The sequence below is a fragment of the Humulus lupulus genome, chromosome 2, assembly GCF_963169125.1.
Source record: "Humulus lupulus chromosome 2, drHumLupu1.1, whole genome shotgun sequence".
Classification (NCBI taxonomy): domain Eukaryota; kingdom Viridiplantae; phylum Streptophyta; class Magnoliopsida; order Rosales; family Cannabaceae; genus Humulus; species Humulus lupulus.
Genome location: NC_084794.1, coordinates 63,595,271 through 63,619,726, shown reverse-complemented (window position 1 = coordinate 63,619,726; position 24,456 = coordinate 63,595,271). Strand labels below are relative to the sequence as shown.

Genomic DNA, 24,456 nt, shown 5'->3' with positions numbered 1-24,456 from the left:
ATGGCCATGCCATGACGGCCTGCATTCAACATGCTTATTGCTGTTCCCGGCCTTCATCGATCCCAACCTTCGTCGATCAGTCATAATCACACAAACATGGCATAACAATTATAAATACTTATACATAGCATTAAACACAGATAATCGGGCCATGCCCTGCTCTACGGGCATAAACAATTTTCTTACCTGTGTCCCGAGCCGACTATGTATTGCGATCTCGAGCACGATCTCCTAAACTCAAGCCTTAGTGATAAAACCTAGTCACAACGCAATAATAATAAATATCAATCAAACCCTAAACCAATTAAGAACTTCGAAATAATATTCTAGCCTCCGAGACCTCGAATTCTACTAAACCGGGTAGTAGAATCCTTCTTGAGCCCTTAAATTTGAGTTTCCGAGCTTAAAACCATGTTTTGGCCATTTCCCCTTATTTGAGTCGCAACCCATCTCCCTAGGGCTGGAATGCCTGAAGAACAGGGCCGTAGCTCGAGCTCCAAACCCAGAACTCCCCCTGCATTTTTATGAGCCAAATCCATTGAAATACACCTAAATCAAAACTTAAACCCAAAATCCAGTCTAGAGTTCATATCAGAACAATGTGATCAGTATAAATACCCCCAAAAATATCCCTTAATCTCACCAAAACCCAAAATCAGCCTAAGGCCCAACCCCCATGAGAACCCCAAAATCATAGCCAAAAACTAACAAAAGTCATAATAAAATCCTTACCTCAACTGCAAATTCGACCCTGAGCTAACGCAAGCACTTCAAGCTTCATGCTTCCTCCAATCCTCAGCCAATTCCCCAAGAATTTTACCAAAACTCTCAAGTACAACGAGGGAGAGAGTGAACCAAAGAGAGGGATAAGGAGAGTGACTAACTGTTATTTTTTTTCCTTCTGAATCTAGAGCCCTAAGGCTCTATGTATATCCCTTGCATTACAATGACCAAAACGTCCCTTAGACCAATTTTAGCTCCTTTAATACCACCCAGGGTAAATCTGCCATTTACACCATTCTTGCTAATTCCTCGAGTGTTCCTGTATGTAATAAGCCGACCTAAGCGGCAAAACAGGGTCCAACCCTAGTTCCCCTGCGATACCTCAGCTGTGGCTGTCGAACATACTGCATATTTACACATCGCCCCTAATGCTCTCCAACTCATGGATGGCCAAGTTTCTCCTTACCCTTACCTACACCACAAAGCACCTGTAAGCCAAAAGACTCAGCAAGAAAACAGACTAACATATTCAGATAGCCAACAAAATATAACAGCATGCTTGACAGTGATAATTGAAACCAAGCATACACATTGTACTAGTAAGTGACCATAGGGTCACACAAGTTCGTGCCGCACTCTAATTCATTCATATGGCATCCGAGTCAGTCAAGTGCATAATGCACTCCCAGGGTGGCCTAGCCAATCACGACTGATAAGCAGAGCCTTATGAACCCCTCGACTTGTAAGTTAGGCCTTGTAATCCCTCAACTTATAAGCCGGTCATGTAATCCCTCGATGCACTCCCAGGGTGGTCTAGCCATAACAGCCTGCACTCAGTGCACATAATGTCGATCATGATTGATAAGCAAAGCCTTGCAAACCCTTGACTCAACAGTCAAGCCTTGTGAACCCCTAGACTTATAAGTCGAGCCTTGTAATCCCTCGACTTATAATCTAGTCATGTAATCCCTCGACTTACAAGCCGACCTGGTAAATCCTTAACTTATAAGACGATCTTGTAATTCCTCGACTTATAAGTCGACCTTGTAATTCCTCGACTCATAAATCGATCCCTTTTAGTCCCTCGGCTTATAAGCCGAGCCCTTTTTAAATCAAATATACCTTCGACTAGCAGGTCGAGCTTTAATCAGAAGCAACAGACAGATTCTCAGCTTATAAACCGAGCTTCCTAGCTAGAACAGACATCCACATAATACATTCATCATACACACAGTGACAATGCATTACAATATACTAAAGCAGATATACCCAGGCATAATTATAATCATGCTCATTAGCTGGGCCCAAGCCCTAATCATAATGCATTTAACAGTTGAACCGAGCCCTAATCATATTACATTTCATAGTTGGGCTGAGCCCTAATCATACTACATTTGATAGCTGGGCCGAGCCCTAATCGTAATACATTCAACAACGGGGCCAAGCCTTAATCATAATACACTTAACAATTGGGCCAAGCCCCAGTCATATTACATTTAACGGTTGGGCCAAGCCTTAATCATAATACACTTGACAGCGGGGCCGAGCCCTAATCACATATCTCACGCCTCGGGTACAGTTTTCTTACCTCGATCCTCGTACGAATAATGAAACGTCCCTGAGCGCTAATCTTGACCTGAGTGGCGGATACCCTACTCACAATACAAATATATGTTCATCAGGACTTAACCCTAGAATACGAGTTCCAAACCGAACTCTAACTCTTCAAACCATGGTTTCCAATTAATGGGGCGCTAGATATGTCCCCCAAGCCCCCATGCAGGCTCCCAAGTCAAATCCCCCGAGCCCTGGCCTAGCCCTAAAATCAACATTTCATCATTTCAGGGCCCCTGGCGCAGTCGCGCCCACAGAAATATTGGGACTTTTGGGCCGTTGGCGCGGTCGCACCTACCCTCGGTGTGGTTGTGCCCCACAACTCGAATCCCTGAATTGGAACCCAATTTCCCATTTCTGGGACACTAGTGCGGTTGTGGTACAACCTAGCACGGTCCCGTTAAGTCCTTAAAACCTGAAAATATGTCCAGAATTGATGTTCTTCCCCAAATAACAAACCTAGGGATTTCTAGCAATTTCAAACCCTAATTTCGACCAATCCAGATGGTTTTAACAGAATTCCAGCCATAGAAACTATTTACTAAGTCCGAGCAATAAAACCCACTAATCAAACCACCCCAAACAACCCTAGACACTAAACTAGGAATCAAAATCATAAAAAACTCAAGAACACCATTGAATACCAAAATAGGGGAAACCTCACCTCTGATTTTGAATTCCTTGAGGTAGGTGATAATGCTAGTATTCCTTCGACCCGAACCTTAGCTGCTACTCCACAAGAATTGGCTCCAACTTTCACCAAAAATCCAAAGCTTGATTAAGTCTTAGATTGCCTTATGTGCTCTTCAAAGGAAAGTGCTCTCAAACCAAAGAGAAGAGTGTTGTACGTGAGTGAGCTAGGTACCCAGATGCTGGCCTAGTCAATTGACCCATGTGTTCAAATGACAACAATGCTCCTTGCCCCATTTAACCTCAAAGGTTACCCCTAAGGGCAAAATTGTCATTTAGCATAATTCCTGCTAATCTCAAATTATCTCATACAATCCCAAATAATCTATCAAAATAATATTTCACCAATTAATTCCCGTTACTCTATAATTCTCAGTAATTTACCAAATTACCAAAATACCTCTAAGCTCGCCCCGAGCCAGGTATTTTACCCCGTTGTGACTTTTCCGCTAACTAGCTCCCTAGGATCGCCTTGTGTCAAGTAACTTAAATATATTCACATAATAATGTGGTCGCATTCATATATCACACATATTTACAATTATACCTTCAATGGGTAAAAATTTACGAAAATGCCCTTCTAATAAGAAACGGGTCCGCATGCATATTTAATACACTTAAACATGCAAGCATAATCATATCATAATAAAATTCACGTAATAACATGCTCATAACACATAAGCATCTAATTAATTCAATTATTTCCTCCCGGCCCCCTATTCCAGGCACTAAGCCATATTAGGGAAATTGGGCCGTTACAATATAAATCCCCAATTAATCCCGACATACCTGTAATGTCCCAAATTCCCTAATGTGACTTAATGCTTGGATTAGGGGGCCAGGAGGGCCATAATTGATTTATTATGCAATTATGTGATTAAATGCATGATTATATGATGATATGATGATAATTGCATGCTTGTGGGCCCACTTCTTATTAGAATGACATTTTCGTAATTTTGATCTGTTGAGAGCATATATGTATATTTATGTGAAGGTTTGTGATTTATGGATGAGACCACATAATTATGTGGATATGTTCGAGCTATTCGACATGAGACAATCTTAAGTTGCAAGATTAGCAGTTTAGTCATAACGGGATTAATTTCCAGGCTTGGGGTAAGTTTGGGAGTAATTTGATGCTTAGTACATTACCGAGAATGAATGGGTAATGGGATATGATTTAATTATTATTTGAGAATATTGGGAATAACGGGAATTGGAGGACGTTAATTATGATTAACGGGATAGACAAGAAATGACTGTTTTGCCTTGGGTGGCTGAAAAGGAATTAATTGACCCAAGGGGCATTTTGGTCTTTTCACCATGGGATATGTTTAAACTTAGAGGGTTGTAGAAGGTTAAAGCTGAAGCAAAACAAAGTTCTCTCTCTTTATCTCTCGATCATCTCTCTTTCTCTCTCTTGGTTGAGATTTTTGAAGGAAGCTTGAGGATTCAACTTGGGGAAATAAGGCTTGTGAGCTTAGGGTTGTGTTCATCCATTGGAAAGGTTTCAATTCTATGTTTAAGGTAAGGTTTTCAGCTGAAGTTTAAGGTTTTTTCTTTGTTTTAAGGTTAGTTTAAGGCTTGAGAGTTTTGATCTTATAAGTGGTTATTTGGTGAGGTTTTAAGTGTTTCAAAGCTTAGGTTTTGTTGGTTGAATGTTGGTAATGTTGTGATAATGATTGGTTGTGATTGTTAGATTGATTTGGTGAAGGTTTTTGCTGGTTTTGAATTGAGAGAAAGGCAGGGGAGCTGAGTTCGCAGGGTCAAGTCGCGATCGAGTTCATGCAAGTCGCGACTTGAACCCATCCAGACTCTCCCCTGGGCTCTGTCTAGCAAGTGCGCCGTGACCCACTAGGTCAAGTTGTGGCCCGCCCCTGGTTTTCCAGACAGAGGAATTTCTATCATGGGGACGCGCCACGACCCTAGGGGGCAAGTCGTGGCCCGCCCCTCCCTTATGTGCCAAGATGTGTCTTTAAGGGTTTTAAGCGTGGGTTTTTCATTTCCTAAGGCTCATGATCAAATCTATTAACCATTTTAGTATGATTCGAGGTCCCAGGAGCAGAGTCTAGACCATGAACCTTTTATTATTTATTTTTATTGATGAGATTTCATATTTGGTTATGACTAGGTGACTACTAAGGGACTTAAGGATCGATCGTTCTCAAAAGTCTTTCTTTTATTATTTCACGCTTGAACCAGAGGTAAGAAAACTGCACCCAGTATGTGACATGCATGATTATTGATGAGGCATGTTGAGTGCTCTATATATGGACATTTATTGCATTGTAAATGCATAGCAGCTTTGCTTATTTGTGAATGGTACTTACTTATTAGTCAGAAACGACATTGGTGTTAGTACTGGTCGTGAAGCCTTGACTTATTAGTCATGATCGCCAGTAGTACTGAGCATTGGTCATATGGTATGTACTTAAGAGTCAATAACGACATTGATGTATTTAAAACAAGCCGAAATGATTAAATCTAATTAACATGAGCATGAAATGCTTGACCGACCTAAAGGTCGAAGAAAAATAAAGCGCTTGTCTAGTCTAAAGGCTAGTTACGTAGAGCCAGGGTCAAAAGGCTCAAGTGACTGAACGTCACATGGCTTAGGGAGCGGATCCCCAGAGGTAGACTTATTAGTCATCTATTCAGAGAGGGACTTATTAGTCATCTATCCAGAGATAGACTTATTAGTCATCTATTCAGAGAATGACTCATTAGTCACCTATTTGATTAAAGCTGCAAGCCCCATAATGATTATCAGAATCATTTATTGGTATTACATACATGCAGTAATAAGTTTTCTTACTGAGCCTTGGCTCATGGGTGCTATGTGGTGTAGGTAAAGGGAAAGAAAAGCTCACCCAGCTTTGAGTGGAGAGCTTAGGTGGCGATGTGTACATATGCCACCGCTTGACCACCACGACCAAGGTGTTTCTCAGAGGAACTAGAAGGTTAATCTTATTTTTGCCGCTTAGGTTGGTGGGTTGTAATTTTTATATTGTAATGACCATTTTAGTTTGTAAATAACTTTGTAAACACTTTTATGGGCCCATGTACAGTTTAATGTTTTAAATAAAACATATCAATTCCTTTTAACCGAGATTTTTTTCACCCTGGCCTATTAATGACACCTAGATGCACGTTTATAACCTAATGACTCGTTTAGCGAGTTAAGCACTATTTAAAGTCCACAATAACGGTCTTGGAGTAACCGGGGCGTTACAATACCCAAATAATCACTAAATAGCTACCAGTCACCCAGTAACCCTGAATATGTACTACATTCCCAAAATACCCCTAGGCCCACCCCGAGCTGGGTATCTGACCCCGTTGTGACTATTCCGCTAATCCTCTCCCTAGGACCGCCTTGGACCACACATCTCAAATATATCTCCACAATATTATGGTCTCAGACATAACACAACACAACATAACACACACACATATACCCTCAACGGGTCAAGAACTACAAATATGCCCTTAACAACACGTGCAGGCCCATATGTATATTTAATTCACCTAAACATGCATATCTAGTCATATAATCATTTAATTCAAGTAATCACGTATTGATACACATATATCACAATTAATCACGCAGTAGTATAATTAAATCAATAATTGCCCTCCTGGCACGCTAATCAAGGCACCAAGCCTTATTAGCAAATCTGGGATGTTACAATAAATAAGAGGTTTATTCAATCATTAACCCTAAGTGAAAAGGATGAGAGAAAGAGCTAGATATTTCTTTTGTAAGCAATTTACATACAAAACCTCTTCGAATTGTATTCTTTCATTAGCTTAAGAAACTTAGTTTAACCCTGTTTCTTCTTGATCTTAAGTGTGACGATTTTCCAATAAATAAAAGTGTAAGTGGACGTAGGTTATTACCAACTCTTGGGGCTGAACCACTATAAAATTATTTGTTTCGTTTAATTCTTATTCGGTCGTATAAAGTGACTTAGTATCGTTGACCAAAACGTTGGTCAACAATTAGGTATAAACAACGTGCAATGCACGTTTGCTTAGTTTTATTTAGACATTATTATATTTTTTACTTATCATTTAAATTTTAAATAAATAAACAATGTCATATGTTATAAAAGAATGACACAAACATATTTAAAAAAATTAAGTTAAAACATTGTCTATAATTTTAAAAGAAATAAATAATATCATAATTTTATTTTTAAAAAAATCGTTAAACTAAGAATATGTTACATACACACTTTTTACACATAAAAATATGATGCATTCTAGTTTCAAAGTAAATAATTTGATGTTGTTTATTATTATGAAATGTAGTGTTTATAATAATTGAAATTTTGGTCTTTTTATGTTTTGATTTATATATTATATATGGTGATTTTAATTTTAAAATTAAATAATTTTTCTAATATTCTCTTAGAAAAAATATTCAATATAATTAAATATTAAAAAAATTCTAAATTAAAAGTATGAATTTAAATGTTTATTTGATCAAATTTTAATTATTTAATTAAAAAAAATTAAAGTGAACAAAATTTATATATAAATATATATTATTCAATTAATGGCTAGAGCAATTAAAATAAGTAATTTATTATTACAAAAACTAAACAAAAAAAATAAGAAATATGTATATTTATGTCTTATGTCCCCATTATATATATGTTTGAACAAGATATAAGCAACGTGTAATATACACGTTTGTTTAGTTTTATTTGTAGAATTTATTAATTATTTTTATTAAATTTATATTAATGTCATATAAATTTTAAATAAATATATTATTTTAATTAAATAATTTATTTATTTTTGTTTAAGTTTATGTTTGTTCTAGTTTTTTAATTTGAGAGTGACAACAAGAAATTATATATTATATGTTTAATGTAATATCAAATATTATACGTGGATTTTAAATTTAAGTTTCGTGCTAGTTTTTAAAAAGAACAATTTGTTGATAATTGACAGTAGATTCTATTATATGTTTAATATGATATTATTCTAATAAATGAGTTTAAGTTTAATTAAATTTTATTTAAGTTATAAAATGTATGATTTTATTATTTTTAAATAATTATTGTAAAATATCTCAAAAATATCCTATTTTAATTTGTTTAATTATTTATTATTTTTAAATAATTATCATTGTAAAATATCTCAAAAATATCCTATTATAATTTTTTTAAATATTTCTTTGATTTTATTTAAGTTTAAGTATTTACAAACTACCGTTAAATATAAGAATATTCTGTTAAATATAAAAATATTCAGTTAAAGTTAACATTAAAAAAAATAAAAAATCGTTGAAACTAAGAATTTCCGTTATCTACACATTTATTATATAGAAGAGATAACCAAAATATATTAAGTGCAAAATAAATAATTAATAAAAGAAAGAAAATAATAAATGTAAACACATAATATTTTTTTGTTATAGTTTTTAAAACATAATTGATAGAGTAATTTAAATACTTTATTATAATATTTTAAAAAATTTAATGAAAAATTATTATGGCTCATTTATTATTTTTTTATTTTTATTTTCAAATTATTTACCTTATTTAGATGACTTTAAAACTAACAGTATTAAAAAAATAATAAAAAATATATTAAATCTAACGAAACTAACCATTTTTGTTATACTTACATTTATAATATACTAGATACAAGTAACGTGCAGTGCAATGCACGTTTCTGTAGTTTTATTTATAGAATTTATTAATTATTTTTATTAAATTTATATTAATGTCATATAAATTTAAAATAAATATTATGTTTTAATTAAATAATTTTTTTTAAGTTTATATTTGTTCTAGTTTTGAATTTGGGTGTGAAAACAAGAGATTATATATTATATATTATATGATTAATGTAATATTAAATGTTATAGGTGAATTTTAAATATAAACTTCTTGCTAGTTTTTAAAAAAAAAATCAATTTGTTGCTAATTGACAGTAGATTATATTATATGTTTAATATGATATTATTCTAATAAGTGAGTTTAAGTTTAATTAAATTTTATTTAAGTTATAAAACATATGATTTTATTATTTTTAAATAATTATCATAGTACAATATCTAAAAAATATCATATTTTAATTGGTTTAATTATTTATTATTTTTAAATAATTATCATAGTACAATATCTAAAAAATATCATATTTTAATTGGTTTAATTATTTATTATTTTTAAATAATTATCATTGTAAAATATCTCAAAAATATCATTTTTTTTTAATTATTTATTTTATTTTATTTAAGTTTAAGGAATGTTTACCAACTACCGTTAAATATAATAATATTCTGTTAAATATAAGAATATTCCATTAAACTTAACATTAAAAAAATAAAAAACCCTTAAAACCAAGAATTTCCGTTATCTACACGAAGAGATATATATATATATATATAAAGATTTAAGAGACATAAAGAAATAAAGAAATAAAGAAAAAGATATATTATGGCGTATTTGGTATTGCCGTAATATTTTTGTTAATGAGAAGACTACTCTTCTTGATCAGATGGTTATTGAATGGAGCTTGGCTTTTCTAGATCGTCACTTGAATGCCAATGGTGGTTCTCTCCCCGCCAGTGAGTCCTTGAGGGAAGCTCCGAAAGTGCATCGATGGGAGAAACCAGTGGAGGGTGTTGTCAAAATTAATTGTGATGCTGGTCTTGACCATGCTGCGAAGAAGGCTGGTGCTGGGGCGGTTTTCCGTGACTTTCATGGCATGGTCCTTGCCTCTAGTACATGGTCATGGGATCATTTATTGGACCCTACTATTGCTGAAGCCTTGGCGGTTTATCACAGTATTTTGTTGTGCTCAAGACTTGGGTATCATACGGTGGTCATTGAATTTGATTGTGCCAATGTGGTCCGTGCTATTAACAGTCACAAGATCGAGCATTCTTATCTATGATATATTATTAGGGATATTCTTGCTTATTGTAATTCCTTTTATAGTATCTCCTTTACTTTTTGTCCTAGGATGGCCAATAGCGTTGCTTACTCTTTGGCTAAGTTTGCTTTATCTCTTTCTAATGATTTTGTTTGGTGGTCTGGATACCCCGAGTGTATCAATGTTGTAATTCAGGATGACATTACTTTATCAATATATTTTATAGGCACTCTTTTTCCTCTCGAGGTTTATCCCATTGGGTTTACTCTTGAGGTTTTAACGAGGCATTTTTCTCAAAAAAAAAAAAAAAAACAATTCTACACTTTGGTATTTAGCTAAGGCAGTCAACCCCTTTGGAATTGCAGTTAGGAATAATTTGCATCAACAATTGTAGTTGACATTCTAATTTCGTGTGGAGCATCTTTTTCAATGATAGTGGCTAAAAATAGCAACGGCTATTGATTAAAAGATCATAACAAACCTTATATTTTAAAAAATATATATTTAAGTTTCACTATTTTCAAATATATTTTTTGTTAATACATAAATTTAAATTCTTTAGCCAAAACACCCATTCTCATCTATAAACATTGAAAAAGTGATACAAAGAAATATAAAAAGTATAGAGATTGGTAAAAAAAATATTACAAAGTTGATTATACAATCTACCCAAAGTATATAAGAAAACATTCTTTTTAATTTATTATAGTAGACTCAATTGAAAAATATTTCTTCCTTGAAATAAGTTTTATATTAATCCTTTTAAGGTAAACCCTAATTAAATCCATGTATCCTTCCATTCGTTTTACAAGTGTTGAAATGGGGCGCCAAAAAATCCTCTCCAAAAAAAATAATAATAATAAATACACCCCAAATTATTTACCAAACTTGTCTGAACCTTGTCACGTGTTTAAAATGTGACAATATATATTGCCTTGTTTATTTCCAATATGATAAGATTTTTTTAATAAAAATAATGATCAACAAAAACAAAAGGAAGCTAAAAAAATTTAGACTTAAATGACTTTTCCTTAATAAAAATTATTCTCTTTTTTCTTATTAAGACAAGAAAAAAGAAAGGAATGCATATAGTCATGGTTTCCTAATCAAAGAAAGGAATTTTAGAAAACAAAAGAAAAAAGAAAGAATCTCTATAAATGATGTTTTCCGATGGATGAAGGATATACAAATATTCAAATTTTAAAATTTAGGGAATGTTTATACTTTCAAAATTGATATTTTCACATATACCCAAATATTTCAATATTGGAATAAAATTACTTACCTCCATTGAAAATTTCACTATTTAAAAATAAAACGACATTCCCAAAAATTACCTTTTCTTTCTCAAATATGTAATCTTTATCTCTTTCATTGCAATATTTAAAAATGCAATCTTTATCTTTTAAAAAAAAATGATTATACCATTTTTAGCTTACAAATCTGTACTTTTTCTCACAATAAACAAATAATAATTAAATTTTTTTATTAAAAATGGATATGAGTGGGGGCCACACGTGTTGAAACTTGATTTTTTCTTATAAAGGATTCTTATTGTAACAAACAAACGCCAAACTCTAGAAGACCAAAGGAAAACCCCTGTGGACCAGAAAAACCTCCAAAACTGTTATTGCTTGCTTGCACGATCTCTCTCTCTGAAACTTAAATCTTTTTCAACAAAACAAAATAACATTCGTTTTTTGTTATATCGAAAAAAAGTAGGTGTGGCCCCTCACTCAACTCTCTCCCTTTCACCGTCTCCTTCTCCTTCTCCTTCTCCTCCTCGAACGTCTCTCATTCATATTTTCTGTTCCTTCCTTCCTTTCCTTTATCTTCGCTTTCTGGTTAAGCACGCTTAGCACACAAGACTTCGTTAAAAGGAAAAAGGTACGCGCTTTCTCGTAATCTCATTGGCAGCAGCTCTATTAAAGTTTCACTTTTTTCCCAAACTGAGATGTGGGTTCTGCTCCTTGTTCCCTTTTGACAAATGGGTTCGAAGGAATTTTCTTGTGGTGTTGTGTGTAACAAAAGCTTCTCTCGAGCTGGTGTTTTTTGCTCAACTTCTTCTCTGGTTTTTTGGGTTCGTATTAGTTTTCCATTTCTCTCTTTTGATTCTTTTGTATCTGAAGTTTTTGTTGTGACATTGTTAATTGTTCAAAAGGGTTGCGTTGTGACAACGCTTGCTATGAAATGTGGTGTTGTAATTTTGATTTCTGACATGGGTTTTGCATCAAGTTGAGATATTTGTGTTGTAATCTGTTTGTGCTGCCTAGCTCTCTTATTTCAACATGAAAATGCCTACTTTGAATTTTTTTTTTTTTGTTTCTGAAATGAATCTAACAAATTTTCTTCTTGGAACCTCTTCTCAGTTCTCTTTTGATAATTGCTTTATTAATTAAAGGATATGACTTGCTTGCCTATAGATCAGTTATCTAACATCTGAAAAACGCTAGTTTGTTTAAGTGTATATGTTGATCTGTCAGGGGCTTAAAATGCATGATATTAGAGATCTTTGGTTACAGTTAAGTTTAATATATATCTAGGAGATGTCGAATTAATCGATACATTAGTTGATCTCAAAGTGTCATTTAATAAACTTTCTTCAATTTCTTAGATTTGAGGCGATGATTTCGGTTTCTTATTCTCTGTTTCTTTATTGATTTCATCTGGTTTATTATGTCTTTCTAATTCGTTAAAAAAATAATAATCTTACTTTATTAATGTCAAAATGCTTATTCCCTTCTTATCTGGCAAGAAGTGTGATTCTGTCATATTTAGTCTTCAAAAATTCAACTTGTAACATTAGTTTGAGTAATTGATCATTTTGTTGGGTTTTTTTTTATTATTTTTTTCGTATGTGTGATGAAGTTGAGTTATTTTATTTTCTTAAATGAAATACCAAGTTTTGCTCCAAATTTAAACCTCAGAAGCAGGAAAATCTTTTCTTTATTATACATCACTGTTTTCAAACTCTCTTTTTTGCAAAATTCGGCAAAGGAAAATTTACCTCCTTTGGATTTCAAGCAATAATATGCTTAACTTTTTCTTTTGTATTCCCATCAATTTTGCATTTGACTTTCCATTGTCATAGCTGCTTTGACAAGTTTCTTTTTCTATTCTTTATGTCCCTCATACAAAAAGAGAATAATGATACTGTGTTGATGTTCAATTTGATTGGATGTTAAGTGTGCCAGCTATTATTCTTTTTTGGTCCATCATAAACTAGTTTTGGTTGGTTTCAGGTTTTCTTGTTCTGAAAGTAAGCTTGACATATATATTGCTCCCTTCTGATGGCTGAGGAGAGCATTGGTTTTCAAATGACCCCAACAACAGGGAAGAAAGAAAAAATTGTTCCTCATTATCTAAGAGCTTCTACTGGTTCGTGTCACGATTTTTGTAAATTTGGGAAGAAACATGAAGCTGAGGAGTTGGCAAGGTATCCTATACCAAAAAGACTTGCTGCAAAACTTAGTGGTAGTCGAAGTTTGATCGAAACTGCTGATTCTCCAGCGATAAGGAAGTCGTCCAAGGTCAAACTCAAAAATTCTCCTGGTTCCAGAATTCGATCACCTAGGGATAGCAATATTTGTAACCGGCAGGCACTGACGAGATCACTTGACAGCCTGAATGTTGTGAAAACTGATGAGGAGAAGAAACCATTGTCGGTCAAACATGAAGCTGCAGTCTCTTCAAAATCCCGAACACATGATATCCCCAAAACTATGAAGCAGAAACTGTCAGCTTCTACTGAAAAGCTTGAAATCTCTTCAAAGAAAGCTTCAACAGAAGCTAAGCGAAAAAGCTTTTCTGGTAAGCATCAAACTTCTCCGAAATCAAATTCTGCACCAGTGAAGCCACTGTCTTCTCCAGAATCCTCGGGAAGATTAAACAGAAATGGGGAGACAAGGATTGGCAAGAGTACTGGGACCTCTGTTACAGTGGCTCCAAAGAAAGGACTAGCATCCCCAAAAGTTTCATTGCCCACTAAAACCTCTCAAAGCAGTGTTGCAAGCTTAAACAGAAAGCAGCAGGGGAACAGGAGCTTAAAGAAAAATGTTTCTCCCATCGAAAGTAATAACAAAGTTAGAATAGCTGAGCCTACAGAATCCATTAATGTTGAAGTCCCGGAAAAAACTCTGTATGTCATCAAGATGGAAACTGAAAACAATGCTTTAGAATCAGATCAGAACGAAACTTGTGCTGCAGAAGTTGAACCATTGCCATATATATTGTCATTGTCACCCAACTCTTCACCCCTCCCAGATCGTCTATCTTCTTCACCGCTCCCAGGCTGCCTATCTTCTCCATCTCCTTCACCCCACGAAGAGGAAGAAGAAGTAAAACAAAAACAAGAAGAAGAAGAAGACAATGAAGAAAGAGAAGAAGATCAACAGGAGTCTGAATATACAATAAGTGAATCAGAGGATTACACTTTCTCTGAGAACAGTGAAACAGAGAGCTTGGAAAATTCAGAGACACTAGACACCAATAACAAGATTCGCAGAAGCTCAGGGTTGGTTTGTGACGAAGAAGGTGATGACAAAGGTTCAAAATTGAAGTTCAGAAGGGGAAAGGTGGTAGACATGCACACTGAGGACAATGCCCCGAGGAAGCTCAAGTTTAGGAGAGGGAGAGTGTTGGATAACCAAAATGTTACTGCAGATGCACGGAGGAGAAGGTTTAAGAAGAGAGAAGAAGTTGATGACGCCAATGCTGAAGCCGGCTCAGAAAAAGTTGTTTTGAAACATCAAGATGTGCAGGGCAAGAAAGATGCTCAAGGTTTGTTTAACAATGTTATCGAAGAAACAGCAAGCAAATTAGTTGAAACCCGAAAGAGCAAAGTTAAGGCCTTGGTTGGAGCTTTCGAAACAGTGATCTCGCTTCAAGACAAAAAACCTTCTTCAAACAGTCAGTTAAGTTGGAACAAACCTTCTTTTAATTAACATACACAATATCAACTTTTATTTTTAATTTTTTTAAACAGTGAAGAATAAGCTTTAGCTTGTAAGGGAAAGTTTTAGTATTCTACAAGCTTTTGGGCCTTTGAGAAAATGTAAAGGTAGATTGCTTCAGTTGACTTGATTGCTGGGTTGGTGAGATGTAGTAGAGTTGAGTTGAATATGAGTGGTGAGTGTATGTACTTACTGATCTTGGCATATGCTTCATACACAAAAGGGTATGCGTTTGCTTCTGAATTTGATACTTCCTATGATTTATTAATCATTGTTTGTGAATAAAAACAGTTAAAAAAATAATTTCTTATATTGATTGGTGTACGTAGTTCATGAAAAGAGAGAAGATAAAGGCTTGCATTTGTCTTGCAGTAATATCTCTCTTTTGATACAGTGGGAATTCACTATAACAGTGGCTTTATATTGTGATACTTTATATCATTTTTAATTTGTTATTTCAGCTTGTATTCGTTTCTGTTCTTTTTTCATTCAGTTCTTGAAAAATGTTCATTAGTTTTATTTGACAAAATTCTAATTTTTTTTAGAATATTGTGTAGATATATACAATAAGGATACAGAACTCAAGAAGTTGATTTTTTTTAGGGACTAAAGTTAAAAATCAAGATATTTATGCTAAAGTTCCTAAAAATATAAAAATAAAAGAAGTCAGCCAACTCCATGGAATATCAAAAGTTGGAATTTGTAGTCCATAGACTATACCATTGTCAGTCAAGTGGACAAATGACTTATTAATTAAAAGAAGAAAAAAAAAAGAAAAAGATAATTAAGAGAAATATTTTAATGAAAATATATTTTGTCGATGGCAAATCTCAACATTAACAAAATATAATAATGAAAACAAATACAAGAACGTAAAATATATATTATTAAGATTTATTATTATAACTAGAAAAAAATACAAAGTTACACATTGTTTAGATAGTAAATTTTGCTCAAATTTGCTTCAATATAATTACTCTATCGGACTGATTTTGATTATAAAGTTTAATTAGTTTTTGAAATAGTTATTGTTTTCAAATTTCTTTCCCCACCTAGAGTTAAAATATTATACTTAGTTATTTTGCATATATTACACATATATACAAATTTATTATGTTATTTAAACTTACCTTTTGAGGTAGTATAGGGCATTTAAACTTACCCTTTTGAGCTAGTATAGGGTCTAGATATTCAATCCAATTAAAAGAGTCCGGTATAGATTCTGAATTGATAACCCTTTTAAATAATTAAAAAATGCGGTTTAGCTTTGTGTGTGAACTTTTATAATTATTAAAAAATATATATTAAAATATTTTTTGAAACATTGTAAGGTAGGGATTATTTTTTACTATACTAGTACAACATGCTCTTTATATGGACACGTGAAGATGTATTGACTACAATTTTTTTTTTCTATAATGGTGTTTATTGTATAGCAAATTTCTTGCAGGTTTTTGAGAAATTATAAAATATTAAAGTATCGAAAACAAAGTTCAAAAAGCGTGTTATGCGTGTGCTTTTATTTTTTATCATTATTATACGCTTTGCGTGAATTTTTTTTTTTATATAAAAAGTCTAAATTATGTATAAGAAAATTTATGTTTTGTGTAAGACTCATTTTGGCCAATTACCCGCTTGAACCCTTTATTTTTAAAAATTAACTTTTAGATCTAGTGTTTAGTTAAAATGTTAAATATATGAATGAATAGATCGATTATTTGAACAATGTATTTTGGACAATTACCCGTTTTGACTATTTATTTTTAAAAATTAACATTTGAATCATGTATTTATTCAAAAGGTTCAAAATTATTTATAAAAATTAAATTATATATAATTTATGGTTTCTTTGAGGGTTCACTTTGAACCCTGTATTTTAGCTGATTACCTGTTGGAACCTTTATTTTTAAAAATTAACTTGTAGACCTCAAGTTTTGTCAAAATGTTAAAAATAGAAATAGATAGATCGGTTATTTGAACACTATATTTTGGCCAATTACTCGTTTTGACTATTTATTTTTAAAAATTAACTTTTGGACCATGTAGTTATTCAAAGTGTTAAAAATTCTTTATAAAAGTAAATTATATAAATATATATAATTATCTATATAATTTATATTTTCTATAAGGGTTCACACCATTTTAAACTTTGTATTTTAGCCGATTACCCGTTTGGCTTTTTATTTTTTAAAATTAACTTGTAGACCTTGTGTTTTGTCAAAAGGTTGATATCCTGTTTGGATCATTTTTTTGTTAAAAATTAACATTTAGATCTCGTGTTTTGTCAAAAGGTTAAAAATATAAATAGATAGATTATTTATTTATTTATTCACTTATTTATTATTATTATTATTATTATATTTTTAATTGACATATATTATTATTATTATTATTATTATTAAAATAAAAATGAGAAAAAAGAGAAAATAAATAGAGTTTTTTCCTTAATTAATTAATAGCCATAAATTAAAAAAGTAAAATAAAAAATGAGAAAAGTTAATGGTTATTTATATTTATAATTCAATTAAACTTGTCGTAATTAAATATCTAATCAAATTTGAATTAAAATAAAAAAATGTGAAAAAATAAAAAAATAAAAATGGTGCTTTGGAGCAATTTTAGAGTGATACATCATATAAATATATTAGAAAATATACCTGCCTTCGCATAATTTTTTTTATAATAAGTTTAAATATATATTTAAGATAATTTTATATTTTTTTGATAAAATTATAATTTGAATTTATATATTTTATAATTCAACTATATATATTTAACGTAATTCTATATTTGTTTGATTAATTTTATAATTTGTATAATGTGAGTGAGAAATTTACACCTTTTGTAATTCTTCTATTTTTTTTAAGTTATGCTCTAATAATAAAATTGTATTAAAAGTATCTAATTAATCAATTATTTGTTTCTCTCTCATTTTAATAAGTTAATAGAATGTATAATAACATTTGAAAAGCAAGAGATGTGAAAAAATTAAGGTAACAAACAATATTAACATTAATTGTCATAATTATATATTTTTTAATTCATAATATGTTCCTTGTTTCTAAAAAAGATTTTTTGTGCATCAACCTCTCCATCTTTTGTTGCTACTCGAATGTCTACTAAATTACAATCTAGAAAACATTTATTAACTATAGTGAAAACAAATCACAAATCCAAACAATACCATTAGTAATATCGTTTTGTCACAAGCTTGAGAAAATATCAAATGAGAGAAAAATACAATTATTAATATTGATAATTGATGATAATAATTATAATATTTTGTAAAATTATTAACTTTTGAATAAAAAAACATAATTATGTTATAATAAGAAAATAGATATATAGAGAACTAAAATTCAAACAATATTAATACCAATATTTGGTTAGCTAATTAAATTCGAAGATACAAATATACTTTTTTCAGTACATATTGTAAACAATATCATAGCACCATGATCCACGTTCAATTTCTTCTCCTTCCAAAAACGTAAGAAAAATATCAAAATCTATAAATCAACCATAAATAAATATACACATATTGCACAATTGGCGAGTTCTTAATCGGTGAGTTCTCTCTACATTTGTCAAGTGCACAAAACTTACTTGAAAAATATTTTTTGAGATATATTGCAATGTCAACATAGTTTGATATTCATGTGTGTGTGGAAATATGCATTGTATATATTGAAAGCCATGAACGTGTGTATGATACACAAAATACTTAAGGAAATGTTGGTACACTTGGAAATGATACTCATATGATATACACAAACCAACAATTTTAGTTATAAAAACTTTATATACATACACATATATTCATGTATATATATATATAGAGAGAGAGAGAGAGAAAGAGAGAGGTTTTTTTACCTTGATACTGAAATTATTGATTATTACTCTTTTGAGAGCCAAGCCATGAAACTAAATAAATTATGATATAAAAAACTTAAGAAAATGCTGGTACACTTAGAAATGATACTAATAGGATATACACAAACTAACAATTTTAGATACACATTTTGTATGCATACACATATATTCATATATATAGAGAGATTGAATACCTTGAAACTTAAATTATTGATTATTACATTGTGTTTTAAATAAATTTTTAATCAAATTAATATTATGTGTATTAATATTGATGTGTACATATATTGATATTTTTAATTGTTAAGATATTTTGGTTTTTATTACCTTTTTTTTAAAGTTAGATATTTAAGTATTAATTAATAGTTGTTTACCGAGATTTTTGGAAACTATACTAATGAATTTTAGCTAAGACTAATGATATGGAATTTAGAGGATTAACACAGGATTTTTATGTGGTTGGGGCGTTAATTAGCCTTAGTCCACGAGTCAGTTGTATTAGAGCTTGGAAAGTCTTTTACAATAGAGTTTCTCTCTATGTTTTGACAAAGTAACTGTATCTCAGTCGAACAGAGGTCCTTTTTCCAATGTTCTATTGCCTGTATTTATAGGCTCATGGGAACACTGGGTTTGGGCCGGGTATGGCCCGGGCCCATCAGAGATATGGATATTCTTGGCCTCTCTGGGGGAAGCCCAATATAAAAGATAAAACATACATAAAATCCAGACCAGTTAAGCCCCAATAAGGTGGCCCAAGAACTATATTTCGCCCGACAAAACGGTGCTTTTGGTCTGGACACTTCGTGTTACAAGGCAGATTCAGGGGACAAGACCAGCCAGAGTACTTGGCAGTGCAGATCTGAAACAACGGCGTGCAATCCCGAGGTGGCCTTTTCCGCAGGTGAAAAGTAGGGACAACATCCACGCGGAGTGGGGCAGATTCAAGGTCCTGGACGCTTTTCCCACCAACTGGGGACGACGTGATCCAGGTTCGTTTACCTTTGTCCCTCTTCATTTACCACAGGCCCGGACCGTTACCAGGCTCCGGGACCAGGCACGTATACCGCCGGGGGGGGGGGGGGGGGGGGGGTCCGAGCTGTCTGCATGTCTCCCGGATGACTGTCCTGGATAACCATACCGGACCCCCGTCTGGCCCAGAATTGTACTAGGCCAGTGCCCCCTTGGACACTCCCGTACCAAGAGGCCTTGGGCCGAGCCCACATTTTGAATGCCCTGACCATGGGCCTGGACGGTCGTTCCGGGATCACGCAGGAAATGGGGATAACATTTACCCCCCAAGCCTTCGCCTAGGCCCCCCAGGAGGAGGCTTGCATTGCTCCCGGACGCTCGCACGGTTGCCTTCCCAGTTCCTGCTTGGGATCGTGGGTCCGTGACAGAGGGCAGTGATGCTGGCCGTATGCTGGGCCCGGACCGTTTACCAATGTCCGGGTACGTTTACCTTAGTCCCGCTTCGTGGCAAGGGTACACGTGTCACCAGGCGATTGCTGCACGGATCTTGAAAGGTCGCCTAGCCATCTCAAGGGTCGCTAGGCCTGGCCTAGCGTGTCAGCACAGATCACGAAGCGTCCCATCCGCACGGGGGTCCACCATTAATACTCTTGGGTTAAGGTGGACCGTAGGATGGGGCGACCTTTGGCGTCCGCCCTTCCTAGGCCGTTAGATCTGAGATGGCGAGGATCCAACTTGAGAGGGATCATAAATATCCCTGCACGATTCTGGACCGTCCGATGGGGAGACACCTATCCATTGGTTCAGAGGCCAGGATTTGGGGCCTTTATAAATACTCCGCAGATGCTCATTTGACATTTTTACGCTCTCGAGCCATCTTAAGCATTGATCAGCTTTGCATGTCCGACATCGCCGGTGAAATTCACCATCGTCTGCTAACTCTACGCCGTCGCCTGTTCCCTACGACTCCAGCGTCTGCCCGTTTGCCTGAGAACTCGCCTGGTGTCTATTCTATCGACGAGCTGCTGAACCGGCTGCACCACTTCAAGAACGAAGTTCTGCCGTTCTTGCCGTCGGACAACCACCATCTTCTACAGCCAACAACTCACAGTAAGTCCTTCTGACCTTCTTGATGAATATGTGAACTTAGAATGTTCTTTTAATTCGCATGTTTAGGCTGCTAGAATCTGATTGCATTTAAGAGTTGTTAGGAAGGCCGCCTGGTTCGGGTTGCTCCATATCCGGATGCTTCCCGGACAGAGGGTGGGGCCTTAGTAGCTCTTTTTCCTTTCCCGATCAGGGTCTCGGGCTCTTCGATGATCCCGGACCCGATCCGAAGGGGCTCCAAGCAGTCCTTAGGAGACCCCCCGTACCTTAACCAACTTTCTTGGGTTTAGGTACTGACTGCTTGGCTTTCTTTCTTTGTTCCCAGATCGTCCACTATGGCCACGGGCGTCACAATCCATTCCGAGGAAGAGGTCAATAGGGCCCCTGTCGTCATTCCTGGGTCCCGGACACCCAAGGGCAACAGGTGGGAAATGGACGTGGTGCCCAATCTGTTCCGGAATTACCGGATGATGCTGCTCCTGGAGCAGCGTCTGGGCATCGAATCAACTCCCGGACTCTTTCACAGCCGCATGGCCAGGATTGAAGAGCGGGCGCACACGTCCATGGAGGGATTCGGGGCCTGGAGCGCCGGCCACATTAGCACGGGAGCCACGCTTCCGCTTCATGACTATTTCGTGCGGTTCTTGACGTACGTGGGAATCGCGCCGTTTCAGCTCCTGCCGCAAGCGTACCAGCTGCTCGCGGGATGGCGAGTGTTCTGCATCGTGCATGAGATCGCGGAGCCGACTCCTGCGGAAATCTTGTACTTCTACAAGATGGAGCCGCAGGTCAACGTCAAGGATAAGACCTTGGACGGCTTCTACAGACTGAAGCCGCGAGGTAGCTACCACGCTCCCACCAGCTCCTGGAAGCATCCCCTGGACGTCCGTCATTATTGGTTTATGACGTCCGGGTTCCTCGTGGAGAAGAACCCTGCACTGCTACTGGACTTCCAGCGAGTGGGTAAGTGCTCCCCCGATCCATTTTCTCTATGTTTCCATTCTCTTTTTCTTCGCTTCTTATCATGCTCTTCCGGGTGGCAGGACCTTTTGCTCAAACTCCCCTCACCCAGTTCATCATGGAAAGGAGGAGGTTTTACTCCGGTCTAAGCGCGGAGGATCTGGACGTAGGTGGCTACGTTACGGATGACAATCTCCGACTGGTCGGGATGCTCGCGGCCACCCAAACCATCCTCATCCCGAACCTCCGGGGCATCGCCTGCGAAAAGAATGTTGTCGTCCGGGAACAAATGGCCTTGGACCACATCGCGGAAGTGGAGAGGGCGGCGCGAGCCGACGCGGCCCAGCGGAAGAAAGACCAGGCCTAGACGGAGGCGGCCTCTTCGGAAAAGCTGGATGAGCTCTTTGAGGATGCCCTACTGAACACGGGGGCTCCCGGGGCTAGCGTATCGGGGCGAGGTAACTCCCCTCTAATCTTGACTTATGCTCCCCAAGTTGGGGACTTAGCTAGGGATAGGCTAGTACTCCGAGGCCCCGCGTTCGGGGCTGACGGGGAGGCGAGACCTTCGACTCCTGTCCCCGTAGGCTCGGAGGTCCTTATGTTTTTATCCGGGTTCCTTCAGTACGGGAACTTCCTGAACCCGGACGACATGGGGGACCGAGTCCATTCCTTTGCTTTAGAGGAGTTGAGTCGCGCCCCGGGCACAGATGAGGGTTCGTCCCGGGTCGTTATTAGATTGGATATTTATTTCTGTTTTTTCTTTTTTGTCCGGCTTGCCATACTAACTCCCTTTTTTTGTGCTTTTGTAGAATACTCTGACATGTCTACTCCCGCCAGCGAAATGAGGCAGCTGCAAAAGGACAGGGCGGCCAGGAAAGCTGCCAAGAAAACCCGCGAGGCGAAGGGCCCGGAGCCCAGCCTCAATAAGGAAGTTGCCGAGACGGAGCTTCGTCCTGGTGGGGGAGCCCTTGCCACGGTCCCCGTTTAAGCCGTGGAGCAGGCTGCAGTCTCCGCCCCCGCCCAATACCCGGTAATTGACTTGGAGGCGGGTGCAGCGGCCAGCCGAAGCTCTAGGAAAAGGGGCCTGGATGTTGGCGCCGAAGAGGGAAACACCGGGAAGAGGCCCTAGACGAGGCAGGCTAGCTCGACTGATGAGTCACACGGTGAGAGTCGGCTCGCCGCGAAGGAGGTCCCCGCCTTGCCCGTTCTCCCCATACGTCCGACTCTTCTCGAGGAAGGGGAGTCCGCTTTGCGGGATGAGCAGTCTCAACTGATCAACTGGACCTGCGAAAATGGTCGAGGCTGGAGGGACAAAACATACATGGCCCTGACAGTCCGCCGTCAGGTAGAATTTGCAGAACGCCCGGCCGCGTTCAGCGCCCCTCAGCCGATCGTGGATCGGCCAGCTGCCGAGACGGGCTTCCGCCCTAAACTCAGACAGGACACGGCCCCCCTGGCGGCTGACCTGCTAGACCAGGTGGGGAACACCATGTCCAACCTCTAGCTCAAGAGGTACGCCTGGGGGACGGGCTGCGGTACAGGGCTGTGCCGGGAACTGTCCCCCATATCCCGGGAATGCCTGGGGGACGGGCTGCGAAGCCGGAGGCCACAAGAAAGCTTGGATCTGAGCTTCCTCCCAGTTGATGAATCCTTGGGCCCTCCTGACAAACTCTTCCAGGGCAGCGGCCTTGCTACACTGCATGTCATCCCAAAGGGGGGACCCGGCACGGATTCCGGACTGCAGCGCCACCAGGCGCTGTCCGTCGTCCACTTTCGTCTTGGAGGCTTCTTCAGTGAAGCGCTGGATGTAGGCCCTCAGTGTCTCCATGGGGAGTTGCTTGATATTTGCGAGGGCGTTGATCTGCGTGTCCATCCTCATGGCGGCCACGAACTGCTTGCGAAACGCTGATTGCAGCCCGGACCAGGATTGGATGGATCCCGGCTTAAGTCTCTTCCACCACTCTTCGGCGGGACCGCCCAAAGTGATCGAGAAGCAGAGGCACTTGCCGTCGTCACTGACATGGGCCACTGTCATGAGCCGGTTGTATTGGGACAGATGGTCCCTGGGGTCGATGTTTCCAGTATAGGCGGTGAGACTTGGCATCTTGAACCCCTTGGGGAGTATGGCGTCCAGGATGTGTCTTGCGCAGGGCTCTTTATCTTCTTCATCAGAGTCAGTGTGCGCGCCTTCTTGCTTGTGGACCAAATGATCCGTGACCTTTTTCAAAATTGCCAGCTGCTCCATGAGCTGCCCGGTCGTGCCATCTTCTAGGGGGATCCTTTCGTTCCTCCTGTTGTTTCTGAGGTCGCCACCTCGGGGGAGGATCATTTCCTTGCGGGCCCGCTCTTTCTGAGCGTTCAGTCCGTCGCGGAAGTTTATCCGGGACGTATCGTCCCCTGAACTGAGGGCATGACGTTCCTCGCTGCGAGGCCGTTCCCGACGGTTCTTGTTAACCGAGGCACTTAGGTGCAGAGATTTTTCCCGCCCGTCTCGCCCTGGGGCGTTCCGGGGCTGCGCGTTTCGCGGCCGCGTCCCCTGCGGATCGATCGGGTGGCCTAGTCCTGGGACGGGGCACACTTTTTCTTTCCTAGGGAGCGGTTGGGAACGGGCCCCAGCCTTTGCGACGAGGGTGGTCTTTTCTCGGGTCTTTCCGTCGGCCTTCGTTTTCTC

General features: G+C 37.2%; 1 protein-coding gene across 3 annotated transcripts; it reads left to right on the top strand.

Moving 5' to 3' along the window:
- The first annotated feature begins 11,501 nt into the window (after positions 1-11,501).
- Positions 11,502-15,324, top strand: LOC133817926 (chromatin-remodeling ATPase INO80-like). 3 transcript variants are annotated; one of them, XM_062250578.1, is made up of 3 exons: positions 11,502-11,811; positions 11,924-12,004; positions 13,167-15,324. In XM_062250578.1, exon 3 carries the CDS (start codon positions 13,215-13,217, stop codon positions 14,865-14,867), a length of 1,653 nt encoding a protein of 550 aa, XP_062106562.1. In that variant the 5' UTR covers positions 11,502-11,811; positions 11,924-12,004; positions 13,167-13,214; the 3' UTR covers positions 14,868-15,324. The 3 variants fall into 3 exon arrangements, with proteins under 3 accessions (XP_062106562.1, XP_062106560.1, XP_062106561.1); XM_062250576.1 differs by having other exon boundaries at positions 11,502-12,004; XM_062250577.1 differs by lacking the exon at positions 11,924-12,004 and having other exon boundaries at positions 11,503-11,811.
- The last annotated feature ends 9,132 nt before the right edge of the window (positions 15,325-24,456 follow it).

What these genes read in the sequence shown, in the direction of transcription:
- LOC133817926 (XM_062250578.1), top strand. Translation starts at nt 13,215, where the DNA reads ATGGCTGAGGAGAGCATTGGTTTTCAAATGACCCCAACAACAGGGAAG.